This window comes from Lycium barbarum, chromosome 2 (genome assembly GCF_019175385.1).
Source record: "Lycium barbarum isolate Lr01 chromosome 2, ASM1917538v2, whole genome shotgun sequence".
Lineage (NCBI taxonomy): Eukaryota > Viridiplantae > Streptophyta > Magnoliopsida > Solanales > Solanaceae > Lycium > Lycium barbarum.
The window spans coordinates 146,833,567-146,849,504 of NC_083338.1; the positions used below are offsets into that span (position 1 = coordinate 146,833,567).

Consider the following 15,938-nt stretch of genomic DNA (forward strand, 5'->3'; position numbering starts at 1 on the left):
GTTTTATTTCGGTCCAAGCTTGTAGAACCCATAAATGACACAAATCTGATCCAAAGCAGAGGGTGTTTGGTCTTTTTGGCTTATCTACAAGTTTGATAAATACAAGTGTTTATAAGTCAAAAGCCATACCAACACTCATTGACCACTAAAATACATAAAGAACTATTCCTTAGTAGTACATCCAAACAGATAAAAAAAAGAAAATTGCAGCAAATTAAATATGAACATTTCCTTCGCTATTTTGCCACCTGAAATAACTAAAACCGTTGCTTGCAGAAAAACCTTTACATGCATTATGAAGATACAAAAGATTTTGGGATATAACAACACTCTCAACAGCCTCCCCATAATTGCTTTATGGCCTTTGAGATTACGAAATACAGACTAAATGTGCTATTCTTCATTACGACCGGTAGAACATCCTCTCAATGGGTTGAGCTGTTGAGAAAATCCCCCATCCATCATATCCCATGGTAGAAAACACCACCAGTGGGAAAAGGCTCTTTACTATAAATGCTGTACAGCGAAAAAGAAAAAATTATCCCTTCAAGCCTTCTTTCATTCTCTTTGACCTGCAAATAACTTTCCTGGTTTGGAAGGGACAGCGTTAGAGCCAGGTGCATTTATCAAACTTCCGTTATGTGACATATAGAAATGGTTGTAATTGATTCTGGTAACCAGATCTGCCAAATGAGGAAACTGTCCCACATTGAGCTTGAACGATAGAATCTGAAATTTGCAAAATGATATTAAGAGCCAATCGAGTCCCCGATATTGAAGTAGTTATAAGATTGGCATTAGAATCAAAATATGGGAGAAAAAGAACTTACCCTCATGAGAAAAGCTATGCAGTCATCAAACTGTTTCTCTATCCTATTGATTTCCATTTCACACCTCGCCTTGATAGCAGAAACTGCCCCTCCACTGCTAAGAGTCTGCTGTACTGAATAGAAATCCAGAGCTAATCCAAGAATACTGTTGATACGGCTAGCAATCAGAGACCACTGGATAAAGGAAATTATTTTCCAGTTAACCCTCATGGCTTGATTCTTCATTACCATGTTATGGGAAGGGGGGAAAACAAATAAATATTGCATCCATGTGAAGTACCAGTTTCTCTGGAACAGCAAAGCACTGCTTTTGAATAGACATCAAGTAAGCCTCATGTATTTCGATGACTTCATCCAATGATCCCGCTGCAGCCAAGCCTTCACAGAGTTCACCCCATGCACTGTGATACACCTACATAGTCACATGGTGAGAGAGACTCTTTACCAGTCATAAAAGGTAGCAACAATTGATTGCAAAGGCCAATCTTTTTACTGATGTTAATGTTGTTACAGTCAAGTGCAGATGATGAACAGACAACTTTTTTCTATTATAAGAGCTTTGTGAAACCACAATTTCTTCAATTTTGTCAAGTATGTCAGAAGCAGCATTTACCCCAACTAGTCTGAGATAGAGCATTGATTGATGTTAGAAATTGCATATACTTTATAATAGGGGGTCAAGCACCGCTAAAAACACACAAAGTAGAAATGTAGTAACACTGTGATAGTAGTAATTGTTTATGAGAGCAGAGAAGAATATAAAGGCAAACCATAAATTTCTTCTGTCTACAAACAAATCACTATGTTTCAACAATTTTCCGTCAATACCAGTGCCGTATAAACAAATTTCTTCACAAATCAAGTGGCAGGGTTTACTGGCATTCAAAAAGACACGTTTATTAAAATTATTAAAAAAGCAGGATTCGTGAGTCCAAAATGTGCCCCAAGTGTGGTAGAAAATCCACCAAAAATTACTATCAAAGAGAGAGAGAGAGAGTACCCTGTCCATCACATATTGGTGGAAGGCCTCCACAAAATGTAGCAGTTTTTGTTCCAGTAACCAATGATGTTTGCGGTTAATAGGTGCAGAGCTTCTGTCCTGGAAGACAAAGTTGCTATAATTAAGTTACTAGACTTAACATTTTAATAAGAGCAAGTACATGAATCTGTTAGATGACACACTAATGTTAAAGAAAATGGACCTTGGGCCTAACTCAACCCAAAAGCTTAGTTAATGAGGTGAGCATAGTCCAAAACCATATAAGTAGATAAACATCCCATCTCTTAATTAATGTCAGACACTTAACACCCCTTTGCATGCCCAGACTAGATATCTGAAGCGTGGACAATATAACATGGGGCTGAACATCGGATAGACCAATACTAAGATGGGTCTGGCTCTGGTACGATACTAAAAGCAAATGGACCTCAACTCTAAAAGCTAGTTCATAAGGCGAGGATTGTCCAAGATCATATAAGGAAGACAAATAGCCCCACCCCTCAATCAATGTAGGATACTCAACATAATTGTTATTGAACTAGCTAGCAATTTCTATTTGGTTTCCAAATTAACTATAGCAAAATAAGATAACATAGAGCGAACCTTCCACATCCACATCCGAGCTTTATCAAGAACGAATTTTGCACGTCTCACCTTCAGTAAGAACCTCATAACCTAAAGAAGACAAAAAACTACTGAGCAGAACATTCAAATCGGTTGCACCACAAGGGGAACTACAGCAGTCCATTAGCTACCTGATTATACTTCTTTATTGCTTCTGTATTAGCAATAAGTTCAAGAGGCCAAGGAACCTGTTGCATTTCAACATTAACACAATTTGACAAGGTTGTAAGACACCATAGATCAGACAGCCTAAAGCACCACAAAACAAGTAGCATACCTTGTATGTAAACATGAGTGAATCCAGACCATCAATGCCAAAGTTCTGCCCTCGACTCTTTCGTGGTGTCGAAGTTGGAACAGGCATACCACGCTGGTCATCCTCACTAGTGGCATTATTTCTTGCTACAGACACAACTAATGACTCGGGCGTGCTTAATAGCGTGGCGTCAGCAGAGTATCTAATTGATTCCTGAATTATAACAAAGGTTAAGTAAATCTTCCTCACTTGCAGACGCAAAGAACTGAAATTAGAGAAATCAGTAGCAGAAAACAACTTAAAAGTCCGGATAATAGGACAAATAGGAGAAGGAAACACCTCCAATAATTTGATTCTACAGACGTCAAAGGCTGCTGTAGTTTTAGTTCAACCCCTTCTCAACGATTAAAGATAAAGGCAAACGGTCTATTTGATTGTCTATCCTCCTCTTCTGATATTAGAGAGAGGTCACTGAGACCTAGTTTCACACAGTTCTCTCTCTTTTTTTTTTTCTCTTTTTTCCTTTTTTGGGGGAACGATGGTGTCCATACCAGCTAGCACATACTTTTTTCCTGTTTAACACAAATAACATTCTCTCTTTTTCTTTTGTATGAACAGTGTTGCTGTCTTCTTGTCTTGGTTACTTGGAACATGCCTCTCTGGTGGAAAACAGGATGTTCCGTAACAATAGACATAGCAAGGTTTATTTGCATTACTCGATTAAAAGAAAAAGCATATGTGCATAAATAACGATATGAAGGGTATTACTCCCTAGCGAAACAGGTGCACTTCCAATCCTATGTCTAAACTCTATCTACGTAGAAATACTTGCCCACTTATTGTTGTTTCGTCAACCCTAAAATAACAAAAGTAAAGGATTTTTCGATAACTTAATCCATGTGAACTATCAAGCAGCCTCAAAGAACTACAAATTATCTAATGACATTTCAAGGTAATGTAGTTAATTGAAATTTGTTTCAAAATATTGTCCGCTATATTACAGCTTAGTATGTTAATTATAAAGTAGCCTAGTGCAACTATAATTATCTAATGATGTTTCATTGGTTATTGATGTTTGTCTTAAAATATTGTCCAGGATATTTGATTATGCATGTAAAATGATATTACCACTAGACTCCACTCTGACAACATAAGAGAAGAATCTTCTTAGAAAAATTTTGCTGACAGATAGAAGGGAACTAATGAATCAAGGAAAAGGATTGAGTTGACCAATGGGACCTGCAGTGTTGTGTTTAATTCAAAATCATCATCCAAGTTTTCTCCTTTGTCTAGTTTATTGAAGACCACTGTCAAGAAGTGCTGCAGCAGATCACCTGGCGAAAGCAATATAATTATCCTGTAAAGAACGCCAATAACAATTGACTACTAACAAGTTAGCTCAACAAAAACCAATGCGGACCTGAGCCTAACAAGTATATAGCACGCAGCACTTCCAGCTCTTCTAGCAGTCTCCACTCACGTAGTAATTTTGACAAAATATTCCTGCCAATACAATCAGCCTGCAGTGTGTAACAAGAGGCAATTGGACAGATTAAACCTCAGGCATGTAGATATAAAATGGTATTTCAGATGATTACGTGCTACTACCTGTTTCTTTATGAAGATAATAAGGCATTCTTGAAGAATAACCGTAGGCAACGGAGTATTCCTTGGATCAACCCTTCCAATCCAGTTTAAGGTTCTTGAAGGGAGTGTACTATTTTCCTGAAAAGGAAAAACCTCTGATACATGATGATCCTCCTGTTTCAGAAATCATGTTAATTTTCAATTTTAAAAGATGGAATAAAAGCTAGAGTAAGACAAATACTAGCAATAACTAGCCCAGATGAATTGATATGAACTAGTTAAACTAAAGTCACGCAAGAAACAAGCTAAGTAAAGCCTAATCTTGAAACAGGTGCACTTCCAACAGAAGGTCCAACACAATTTAGTCATTCTGTTAAATTTCAAACTTCAAACCCATTTTAGTCAGTCAATAACAGAAATGCTATAATCCATGCTTAGCTCATGGTTTGATGTCCCAAAAAAGATTGTACTACTATTCTCTAGGGAAGAAGCAAGAGGAGGATGGTGGAAGAGAGCATGTCAAAAACAAGTTAAACTATTTTTGCTTTTAGGACTACTGAGATTACAGATATCAGTACCTGAAAAGGAGGAAGAAGAGTTGGAAAGGGGAACAACTCCTCCAGAAAATTGACATCTTCCTCTAATCGATCACGTTCAGATTCACCAAACTGAAAACCAAAGGTATAGTTTGTATTTTTGGTTGCCGCGAATGATCCACCACTTCCATCAAATATTGCCTGCCTTAATCCCTCATCATTAAGAGGGGGAAGGTAAAATTCTCTAGATAAATTCAATGCACCCCAAGCATCCCTATTTGCATGAAGAAAATTCTGGCTAGTAGTTATAGCTGGATTTTCAGGACGGTATCCTAAGGTCAGAATATCATTTCCATCTAAAGCTAGCTTATCTCCTTTCACAACCAAGCTATCCAATTCCTCTCCAAGAGCATGACATGAAAGGAGGTCGGCTTTTCCTTTCTGAGCCAATGTATCAACCAGGAACTTACACCATTCTTTATCTGAGCATGTCATCTCTTGAAAGCTCTCGTTACTTCTTTCTACTTTTTGCCTTCCAATAAATGATTTTACTAATGGAACAATTTTCTTCTCCTGGAAAAAGTACTCAGATATGTGATCCCCATAGCCAATAAGAGCCGATAAGGTGACACAAAAGATCTCTGACAAGCTTAACCCAGCAATACGACCACTGGGAGATACTGAGGATGTCAGAGGAGTATGTTGAACAAGCTGCAATGACTTTCCAGCAGAGATAATGTCCCTGGCTATCTCTTTGATAAACAGAGGACATACATCCAAATCTCTCTCCTTTGCCTCTTTTTCTTTGGCCAAACCAGACGCATCATTAGGTTCTTTTCTACTCACATTGTTTGTCCGCTTTGTTGAAAGCAAAGAATCAGCAACACAGCCAGTGTCCAATTTTGCAGATCTCAACAGGTAGCTCTTCTCCCAAAACTCAGACTCCTCAACTGCAATTCGTTTGTTAGCACGAAAGAACATCTGCATAAAAACACATACAGGCATAAGATTGTCTTACAGAACATTAATGTCTAAACATAGGTGTTGCTGAACTGTTTGCTAAAAACATAACTATGAAATTCGCTCGGTCACTCTTGTAATGTCCCTAAGTCTATGTTTTATCATTCTTTCCAGAGTTCCATGTATGACTCATAACTTATAAGTTCAATGCTAACACAATTTTGCATATCTCGTTTGTTCTTATAAATTGGAATTGAATTACTCTTTCTCCACTCGTAGAGCATCCTACCACTTAATATAGCATTAAATAGCTTGGTAAGCCATCCTACTCCCATCTTTCCAAGACACTTCCAAACCTCTATCAGAGTATGGCTAGGATAATCACAATCACAGAAATAAAAGTAGTAAAAGCTTATAGCGATTAGGATACACATATTTGAAGTACATGTCTCCTTTAAGTTGCTATTACAGGAACATCTTCAGTGTTCTATTTGTTCTTATACATGTGTGCAGATAAAAAATGATAGAGCATCTACTATCACAAGCTATAACTAACTTTCACAATTTTTAATATAAACGCATCCATTTTCTTTCTTATGATGTTGAAACATGCAGATATAAGCGTGCTCCTGGAAGCTATTATTCTGATCTATGTTGAAAGCTATATGAAATCATTCACTATTCCATTAACACGACCACCAATAGAAACTTACCTCCTCAAAGGGATCATCAAGAATTCCTTCATAAAGCCATGAATCAAGGCCCTCAATATATGGCAAAAGACTGCTAACAAATGCATGTAATATCATCCTGTAGGCATCCTCCTGAAATTATTTACTCCGGATAATGAATTATAAGATGAAAGACTCAGCAAATATGTCCAGTAAAGGAAAGTAGTTTCACACCTCGCCTCCTTGCACAAGACAAACTTCAGTCAGCTTCTTATATAAATAATTAAGAATATGCACAACAGTAGCCATAGCAGAGATAGAAGAATCAGTTTCATCATAAGCTTGTGGAATGGCTCCTTGCACTAGTTGAAACAAAAACTCAGCTCCTGCACACAAACTAATATAGCATTGATAAATCTTGTTGGGAACTTCTATTAATAACCCCTAAAAAAAGGACAGGAAAAGATATGTCAGCAAGACCTGTCAAACAAGTGAGCTGTTAAAATTCATTTGGGTTAAGGCAAGCAAAGGGGAGCGCCATTGGATTCCCTCTTGGCATTTCAAAAGGAAAAGGAGTTTCGCGAAAACATGTACACATAATCAGGAATGCAGAAGAAAAGCCAGGAAAAAAAGTCTTAAAGAAAGAAGATACAACGAGGATGAGCAACAGGTACATCAAAGATGGGCACAACAATCAAAACACATGTTTAAAAAAAGGGTAGATCAATCTATACCCTCCATCCCATTTTATGTGACGGTGTTTGACTAGATATGGAGATTACGGAAGAAAGACAAGAAAGACTTTTGAGCCGTGTGGTCTAAAACAAGCCATAGACATTTGGGTGGGTATATTTCATCTCATTACGGGGAAATGAGAAGTTTAAAGTTAAATTGGTTCTAAACATAGAAGAGTTCCATTCTTTTCAGAGACAGACGAAAAAGGAAAGTGGGCCCATAAATGGGACAAACGGAGGACATCTTTATTAAAACATATTTCATCAAGCAACAATCTAAACTGCTGCCAGATCAGAATACAACAGTCCTTGTTGGACGAAGTAAATCCAGGAATTTCTCAAATTAAGAATTTCTGTCATGATACCTACATGTTCGCAAACAAAGAATAAAAGAAGAAAACAAAACATAAGATGCATAGATTACAATCAAGAAAAACATGTAACTGAAACTGGGAGGATAGGCAATAAGCAATTCCCTTGCTTATAGGTATGAGGATGTGCATCAAAGCCCAGGCCAAATATCCAGCACAAAGGAGTTTAGAAATTTGAGATGTATGAATATTTATATGTATAGAGGTTAAAGGAAATAAGTCACTCATGAAGCTCTCCATCAAACACTTTGTGATTTACCAATCTTAGGGAATTCTTCTCTCATCTGCAGAGCCAGGATTTCATTAACTTTCTTCAACTCATATTAGTTGTAATTTCCCATATGTGGAAAAAATTCTCTTGCCACCCTTTTGGTTTATCTGATTTTGGAGCTTATCATAACTATACTAGACCTCTATCGCAACAAACCCAACTACATATCCTCGTATCTTCGCTTAGTAACCACTGTTTAGCTCAATCATCCCTGGCTCAAATTCCATTTACGTCTATGATGACTAACCTACATAATCTTCATTCTTCACATCTTCTTTCATTTGATAACTTCTTTTTCTTTATTCTTTTTTAACAACACATTGCTGATGCCAGGGGTATGTATGTTTTTCGACCTTTTTTATTTTCATTATGCTTAATCACAGTAGCATCACTGAACTACACGATGCTATACAACAACATACCTAGTGTAATCTCACAAAATGGGATCTGGTGAGGGTAGAGTGTACGCAGACCTTACCTCTACCTTGGAGGTAGAGAGGTTGTTTCCGATAGACCCTATGCTTGAGGAAAAATAGTTCAAAGCAGTTCAGAAAAGGAAATAACAAAAACTACATGATGCTATATTCTTCAAAATTTTCATTTCATGAAGTAATATATTCGGATACAATGTACCAACCTTGATAAAGAACTCGGCAACCCCAAGAGGGTTGGAGTAGTTAAACTACAAGAATCAACCACCTTCATCTCCTCTTTCAATGCACCATTGCGTAACCACTGCTCCATCAAAAAAAGGAAAAAAAATGTCTTATTAATATAAATGCATCCACATACAACGATACAAACACCCAAAAGTGCAAATAATATTACGTTAAGCAAACAAAAGTAGTTACTTACTGTTAGCCAAGTGGAAATAGAGCAACAAAATGCCCTCAAAGTGGGTGGCGGCGAAGGCACAGATTTCTCAACCTTTTGAATTCTAATTTCAACCATTTTCAAACAAGTTGCTGCATATGTGAACTGATTGAGAACATGATAAAGACTTGTATGTGAAAGATGGGTCACATATATCCCATTTTGGACACAAAAACGTTGCCCTAATTCATCCCAATACAACAGCCTACTCGAAAACCCTTGTATTATTTGCAGCACATTTCGCACCTAAAGATGAAAAATTCACAATGGGGTTAAAAAGGGTAAATAAAAAATGAAAACTTTAAGCAAAATCAATCAATCAACTAACTGAATCGGCTATGTGAACCTTCATAACTTAATATCAAAAGGGTAAATTAAAGATGAAAACTTTTAAGCAAATTCAATCAATTGAGTACGCTATATGAATCATCATAACTTAATATCAAAAGGGTATGAAAAGATGAAAAATGAAAACTTTATGCAAGAAATCAAGTAATTGGGGTTGTGATATATGAATAAATAAAGATGAACATACTAAATCAAGTTCGTCAGTTCTGGAAGAGGAAATTGGCTTGGCAAAGTGTATATCGTTGGAATAACAAGTGTATAATTTGCGGATTAAACTCTGTGGAGCTTCCATTATTGTTGTTGATGGCACTACAAGTGTTTGAATGTTTTCATGGATTCATTTTCAGTTTGGAGTTACGAATTGCCCGCTTTTTGATTTAAAATAGAGGGCAAATGGAAAAGAAGGAAAATACAAGGGGGAAAGTGTGCTCTCAATTTTCTAAATTTTAAGTAGTTTTTTTTTTTTTTTTTTTTTTTTTAAGGGTGTTTTTGGCACGAAGGGAATTTTCTAATGGAAAATGTTTTTCTAAAAAATATTTTTCGTAAAACAAGTGGATTTATTTTCTAGTATTTAAAAAAAAAATCAAGAGCATTTATAGGTAATATAGCACAATATTAGGGTGTGAGATGCGAAGAGTGGGGATTTCGGGGTGGCCAAGGGTGAGATAGTCAAGAGTTGGGGTGTTGAAAGGGTGCGGAAGAGACCATGAATTTGAAAGTCATAAACTTATTTGTTTTTATTTTCATTAGCAAAGTCATTTTTCTCATTTTAATGAATTTATTTTTCTGAAAAAGGATATTTTTTATAATAATTTGACCAATCAAACATAAGAAAAACTGAAACCGAACACACCCAAGTAGAAATAAATAAGTTTATCTAAGAAAAGTTATTGAAAATGTAGTGAAATAAACAAATGTTGACTACACTACTAGTAGTAATGCACTATCACTTTTATGCCAGAATCTTTAGCTAGTAATAATCTCTTTTTAATTTTCAAAGTGGTTGACCCTATACTTTGTATAATACTGTTTTCACAATTTACTCTTCCAAATACTACTAAAAGAATGCAGAAAGAAAATTACCATAGAAATTTATTGTCAGAATTGTATCGCGCCCGCAATTTAATATTGGAACTACTCCCATAGTCAAAGCCTCAAAGGAATATGTCTTGAGAGTTTTGAGATAATTTATTAATGAGAAACTTTCATACAAGTTCATGATAAAACTAATGATCTTTACTCAGTTCAGGCTATCAGCTGAGGAGTTGGAATAGATGTCCTCTACGTTGGCATTAAGCACAACAAAAACATTTACATCTAAAAAACCTTTGGCTTTTATGTACCTAAGTCATATATTCAGTCTAAGTTGCACTATTAACTTCAGAATCATCTTTCAAGTCTTCGTGAATCTGATCCAACACTAGGTAAGTCTTTGATAGCTTCAAAAACAACATCAGTAGTACACAAAAGACGTGGATGCATACGGGAATAGAATTGCATATCTCTTCCGGAAACATTGTGACTAATCATCCAACTAAAGTTGTCTATCTAATTCTCCTGATCTGTACACGATCTTTTTCAACTTTTACTCATTTATGATCTTATACAGAGGTTTGGAATTTCCTTTCCTGTGATCCTATAAGGACTTCTGTTTTCAGGTCCCAGGCGAAAGCTACTAGGAACGCTTGAGGGGCTGGCTGCACGTGAACCCGAGTTCAGCTCCATTGAAGAAATACAGGGAAGAACTTCAAGTGTAGAATGCGGAGAGTGGTGAGAAGCTGCTCCATACTCACAGGTTTCAGGATGAGTTTGCTGAGAAGTTTCACTGAAAGAGACACAGTTTAACTTTGCTTAAGATGGACATGATAGTCAATGGCATAACACGATACTAATACGACAAAGAACAATTTCACAGAATAAAGCGCTTGCTTTGTAACAAACATGACAAGCACAGATAGAAGAAGTACAAGACAATTATTACCTGCCACGTGGTGATTTTCCATGCCTGGCAGATGTTCCTGGTGACGGTGGCTTTGGTTCCTTCTTATGGTTAGTTGGGTTCTTAGGACTCTGCAGGGTATCCTGAAATGCAATGAATTCAGAGTTTAAAGCCATTTGGAATTTTTTTCAGAGAATCTGATAAATAATACAGCAACGTGAACCATTAAACGTAGTCACATCATCAGCAGCATGTACCACTCACATGTAATTTCGTCCCTGAAGAATCCTCTGAGCAACCAGTAACAGTAATACTATGCTCATGCGAACTAGTATTACGTAAAAAAGCATGTTCAAGTAGCATCATAGCTGATGGCCTATCTTCAGGTTTCCTCTGAAAGCAGCACTGAAGGAAATCCTTCCCCTCTGACGATAATTTTTCGGGTATAGGTGGTGATTTGTTCAAGACACCAAACATAGCTTGCACCTAATAGGGGCCAAAGGACGAACATTAGACACTTACAGAATCAATTCTAGAAGGCCCGAAAAGTAAGAACTTTAAACACTTTACCCCAGTAAGTTCACCCCAAGGGGGCTGTCCAGTAAACATTTCAATAACAGTACAACCCAGGCTCCATATATCGACAGCTAAGGCAAGCTCTGGATTGGCATCTCTGCGCAACACAGCCTGCATTACCTGTAAAAAAAGTGAAGTCCAGATATAAGTACAAGCCAACAACCAATAGAGGGGAAAGAAAAAAGAAGCCAGGCAGTAGCTGGAAAGTAGCATAACGATGCCTACCTCTGGAGCCATCCAATGAGGGCTCCCTTTCAGAGAAAGATCAGTTGCACAGCTGGAAAGCTGGGAAAACGAGAAATGATATGAAATTACAACAGTAAGGTATGCATGAAAACTAACTGATGAAAGATCCAGCTCACTCGTTTTCACTACAGATCAGGGTTTACAGGAAAATACTAAAAAACAGTTAATTAGAACAAACAAAGGAACTCTGGCAGTTTCAGTTCGGCATTAGAATTCAGAAAGCTTACATGTTTTGCTAATCCAAAGTCTGCAAGCTTAACAACTCCAGATGCATCTACAAGCAAATTTGCTCCCTTAATGTCCCTAATCAGCAAAAAATCATTGAAACCAACCATTAGACCGAGCAACACCGCCAGAAAAACAAGTTTGTAAAGCAAAAGGGTTCTGTTAATGAATCTTTAAATCAAGTGACATTTTCCACAGTGATGAAACCCAGTATCTACCTGTGTATTGTCATAGTGCTATGCAAGTAAGCCAACCCTGATACAATATGCCTAGTAAAGTTTCGAACTATTGACTCTGTCATAGCTCCGCAATGTTCCCGAACATACTTATTAATTGATCCCGGGTGCACATATTCCAAATATATGCAAAAGCGGTCTTCCATCTGAACAGCAAACAACATTTATCTTTCCATATTCTGAAGAAGTACCTGAACATGGCAAAAGAACAAGAAAGATAGATGTTCTTACTATTTCACTGCCATAATATTGAACGATATTTCGATGCTTTAACTGCCGGAGAACTCTTATTTCCTACAACAGAAGTAAGGAAGAAACTGAATTAATTTAGAATAGCATAAAATAGTGAAAAATGAGCCATGGTCATTGCAATCCAGTACAAAAGCTTCATCCTTTCAGATGCGATAAGCTGTGTATAAGCAAGTAAAATAAAAAAATACTGCAATATGAATCCTCAACCTTGCCAGTTACCAACATTCCGCAATTATTTTCTAGCTTATGCAAAACGTGAAGGAAGCTTATGAAGTCAAAACATATGATCAATAGAAGTCTCTATTGGATACATTATTGATTTTGCATCTTCAGGCACATGATGGTTAGCTCAAAGGTGGATATAACCTTGATTTTAATATTTTGCTAACGCAAGTTATCAGGAAGCTATTATATAACATGCTTATTAAGTAGTTGTTTAGAGTTCACTTCAATTCACTTAACAAAGATTAGGCCTTTAAAATATGGTTTCTTCACCGTGTATCTCAAATGATTGCAGTTTATGTAGAAATTTTAATTATGTAGACTAAGAAGACATGGGGAAGTCACCTGTTCTAACTGCTTTATACATTCAGCAGATTTAGGATCATCCGGAGTGAGATCAACTTCTTTAATTGCACATAAAGCACCGGTTTCACTGTCAAACCGGAGAAAAACAAAGAGCAAATGTTACATTCTTACCAAGTTACTTACTAAGGTCTAAGCAAGCTTTATCCCTTACCGGTGAGTAGCTTCAAATACACTTCCATATGTACCACGACCTAAAAGCTTTCCCTTTAGCCATTGACCCTTTGTTGGTGATACACAAGGTTTATCCATATTGCTGTGGATGGTACCTAATTCTGGTTGTCTTGAAACTCCTGGTGGAAGGGGTAGCGGGTGCACATTGATGTTGTTAGCTTCATTCCAAGCTAGAGAACTTTCCGGAAGAGATTTATGATGAGAATGCACAGCAACACTTCTGTTATTCCTGAGGCTACTCAGTGGAGAATGATCAGCGCTATTTATAACCCTTGTGGGTGAAAGTTGGAAAGAGTAAGCCTCTGAAGGTGATGATGACGCTTGATGAAAGGGAGGATGAAAAAGGTCCTGTGTACTAAATCTTTCTGGGCTCGGGACGGGGCTTGTAAAGCCACTACTTGGAGCACTTCTAGCAGGAACGTTCAACCGGAATTCAACACCCTCGTCATTGAGATCCTGATGGAACCCCCTACGCCGATAAGTTGGAGTAGATGATCTTGGATGCTGAGAACGCGTCACCTCAACTGGAGTTCGATCAGAAGTATCCCTGCAACTTCCAACAGGTTAGCAGTTCCGCGTTCGGTTTTTGTTCTTACAAAATCATCATAGCTAATCAATATTGTTACTGAAAAACAAGCTAGCACAAAAGTTGAAATTAGAACTGTTACATGTCCTTAATACATGTCAGGGAAATCAACTAAGCACCACGGACTCTTCACAATTCCAAACCTACATTCAGTCGCGGAGGTAGAAGCCTGGCTGCGATTCGGCCTAGTAGCTTTTGTTAAATCAATGTATTGAAAATTTCATTAGATATATACACATTAAATCAGGATCCAGTTATTGTCACTTGAGATCGGCATTTTAAAATCCAGAAGGCATAAATTTGAAATCTTGGCTCCGCGTATGCCTACATTTATGTTAAACCTCTTAGCTTATAAAGTTAACTGCAATTAATCCACAACCCTAAAAGAAAAGAAAAAAGGTCCATTTATGGTAAAGACCTATAAAATGTTACTGCAATCAATCCATCCCAAAAATGGTTACTTCAAATTCTAACCAACTACCTACTACCACTACATGCCTTTAGATACAGAGTTACCCAAGATGAAAAGCTTTCATCATCAAAACAAAAAAAACTTTGCCTCAATCCCAAACCAGTACAATTGGCTAAATGAATACTTCAGTTACTTCCTTCATTTTAATTTGTTTGTCTTACTTTTCCTTTTTAGTCTTGTTTCTAAAAAAATGTCACTTTCTATATTTAGTAAATTTTTACGCCTTTCTATATATAGTAAATCTATACCGCCAATGTCCTACATGGCATACATAAGACCACGATATTCCAAGAGTATCTTGATATATTGCACACATCTTTAGTTTAAGAGCAAAAGATTCAAATGTATTCTTTATTTTCTTAAACTTCGTGCCGAGTCAAACTAAGACAAAGAAATTAAAACGGGGGTTAGCATTTTTCACTTGGAGCTTAAGACATATATGTAAGAATAAATTTTGATAAATATAGTACTATACTAAATTTTGAACAATGGGTTTACTATTCAAGACTAACCTGGCAAGAGGAGGACTTAAAGGATCCCGGTTAACTCTAACTGGCAAATCAGAGTCAACCGGATTTTGTTTAGGCACAGAATTAAACTCCGGGAGCGGCAACGGCAGTGGCACGGCGGAGCAGTGACGTAGGTGGTGGTGAGGCGACCGAGAACTCGACCCCAAATCCACATAACAATCAGTAGAAACCGGTAAGGACTTTGAACGTTCATCAATAATTAAAGCCTGAATATTAGGACTCCGTAAACCAAGATCATCATCACTAACATGCCTCAGTTTACGCTGCCTAGTGAGCCTCCTTCCACCACCGTAAATTCTACGTGTATTCGGTGAAGAAAACCTATTACTACTAGAAGAAGAAGAAGAAGAAGAAGAGTGATGGGAATTTGAAGACAGTGAAAATGCTTTCCATATAGAAGGCATTTTTCATTTCAATACAGAGAAAAAAAAAAAAGAATGACGTTACGTACAAATGGTTAGTGGGATTTTGATGATGCATTTAATGCATTGAAGAAATGGTGGAGTCTTATATACTCCATGAAAAGTTTGTATTTTGTCAATGCTTTGAATATTTCTAAGGGAGAAAGAGATGATTATTATTTCATGTTTATGTTCTTGGAAGTCAGAAACACGATTTCTTGTGTTGTATAAAAGTCAAAACTAGTAAAGTATTTCTGAGTATACGTGTGAAAATATATTGAAGGATTTTCCATGATATTTACGAGGTCAAGGTTGACACTTGACAAAAAATTACAGGAGCGAACTCCACAAGTACGCTGAAAACCGAGGACATGCTCTCTATATGCCACTCATCTGCTCCTCGGTACAGTCCCTATTCTCCTCTTTGACAAGTCTTTTTTTGTTTTCCAACCGATATGTATTGGTGTTACGCTCAATTAAATTTAATTTATGTCTGAAAATCTCATATTGAGGAGTAAAATATTCTCTACCAAGATGACTCTATACTCAAGATTTGAATTCAATAATTTTGATCCCTATCACAAATTTGTTAGGGTTTTGCCCTGATTTTCGTTAGGGGGAGATTTATTTTCTCAATAATTTTAGAATATTTTTT

General features: G+C 36.9%; 2 protein-coding genes across 4 annotated transcripts; both read right to left on the minus strand.

The window, feature by feature from the left end:
- Positions 1 to 46: 46 nt before the first annotated feature.
- On the minus strand, positions 47 to 9,715 carry LOC132627910 (uncharacterized). Of its 3 annotated transcripts, XM_060343524.1 has the most exons (16): positions 9,249 to 9,533; positions 8,696 to 8,959; positions 8,478 to 8,575; positions 6,699 to 6,861; positions 6,507 to 6,617; positions 4,876 to 5,814; positions 4,319 to 4,471; positions 4,131 to 4,230; positions 3,950 to 4,044; positions 2,732 to 2,923; positions 2,586 to 2,642; positions 2,434 to 2,505; positions 1,831 to 1,929; positions 1,111 to 1,242; positions 831 to 1,004; positions 47 to 729 (listed from the first exon to the last, which is right to left on the minus strand). In XM_060343524.1, the coding sequence occupies exons 1-16, from the start codon at positions 9,351 to 9,353 to the stop codon at positions 559 to 561; spliced, it is 2,925 nt and encodes a 974-aa protein (XP_060199507.1). In that variant the 5' UTR covers positions 9,354 to 9,533; the 3' UTR covers positions 47 to 558. The 3 variants fall into 3 exon arrangements, 2 of the variants coding, with proteins under 2 accessions (XP_060199507.1, XP_060199508.1); XM_060343525.1 differs by lacking the exon at positions 9,249 to 9,533 and having other exon boundaries at positions 6,699 to 6,850; positions 8,696 to 8,711; XR_009577996.1 differs by lacking the exon at positions 47 to 729 and having other exon boundaries at positions 866 to 1,004; positions 1,111 to 1,231; positions 9,249 to 9,715.
- Positions 9,716 to 10,196: 481 nt separating this feature from the next.
- Positions 10,197 to 15,697, minus strand: LOC132627912 (mitogen-activated protein kinase kinase kinase 5-like). Its single transcript, XM_060343528.1, has 11 exons — positions 14,865 to 15,697; positions 13,275 to 13,841; positions 13,103 to 13,190; positions 12,515 to 12,577; positions 12,266 to 12,429; positions 12,050 to 12,125; positions 11,802 to 11,861; positions 11,571 to 11,696; positions 11,265 to 11,486; positions 11,043 to 11,143; positions 10,197 to 10,886 (listed from the first exon to the last, which is right to left on the minus strand). The coding sequence occupies exons 1-11, from the start codon at positions 15,284 to 15,286 to the stop codon at positions 10,655 to 10,657; spliced, it is 2,121 nt and encodes a 706-aa protein (XP_060199511.1). The 5' UTR covers positions 15,287 to 15,697; the 3' UTR covers positions 10,197 to 10,654.
- Between the last annotated feature and the right edge of the window lie 241 nt (positions 15,698 to 15,938).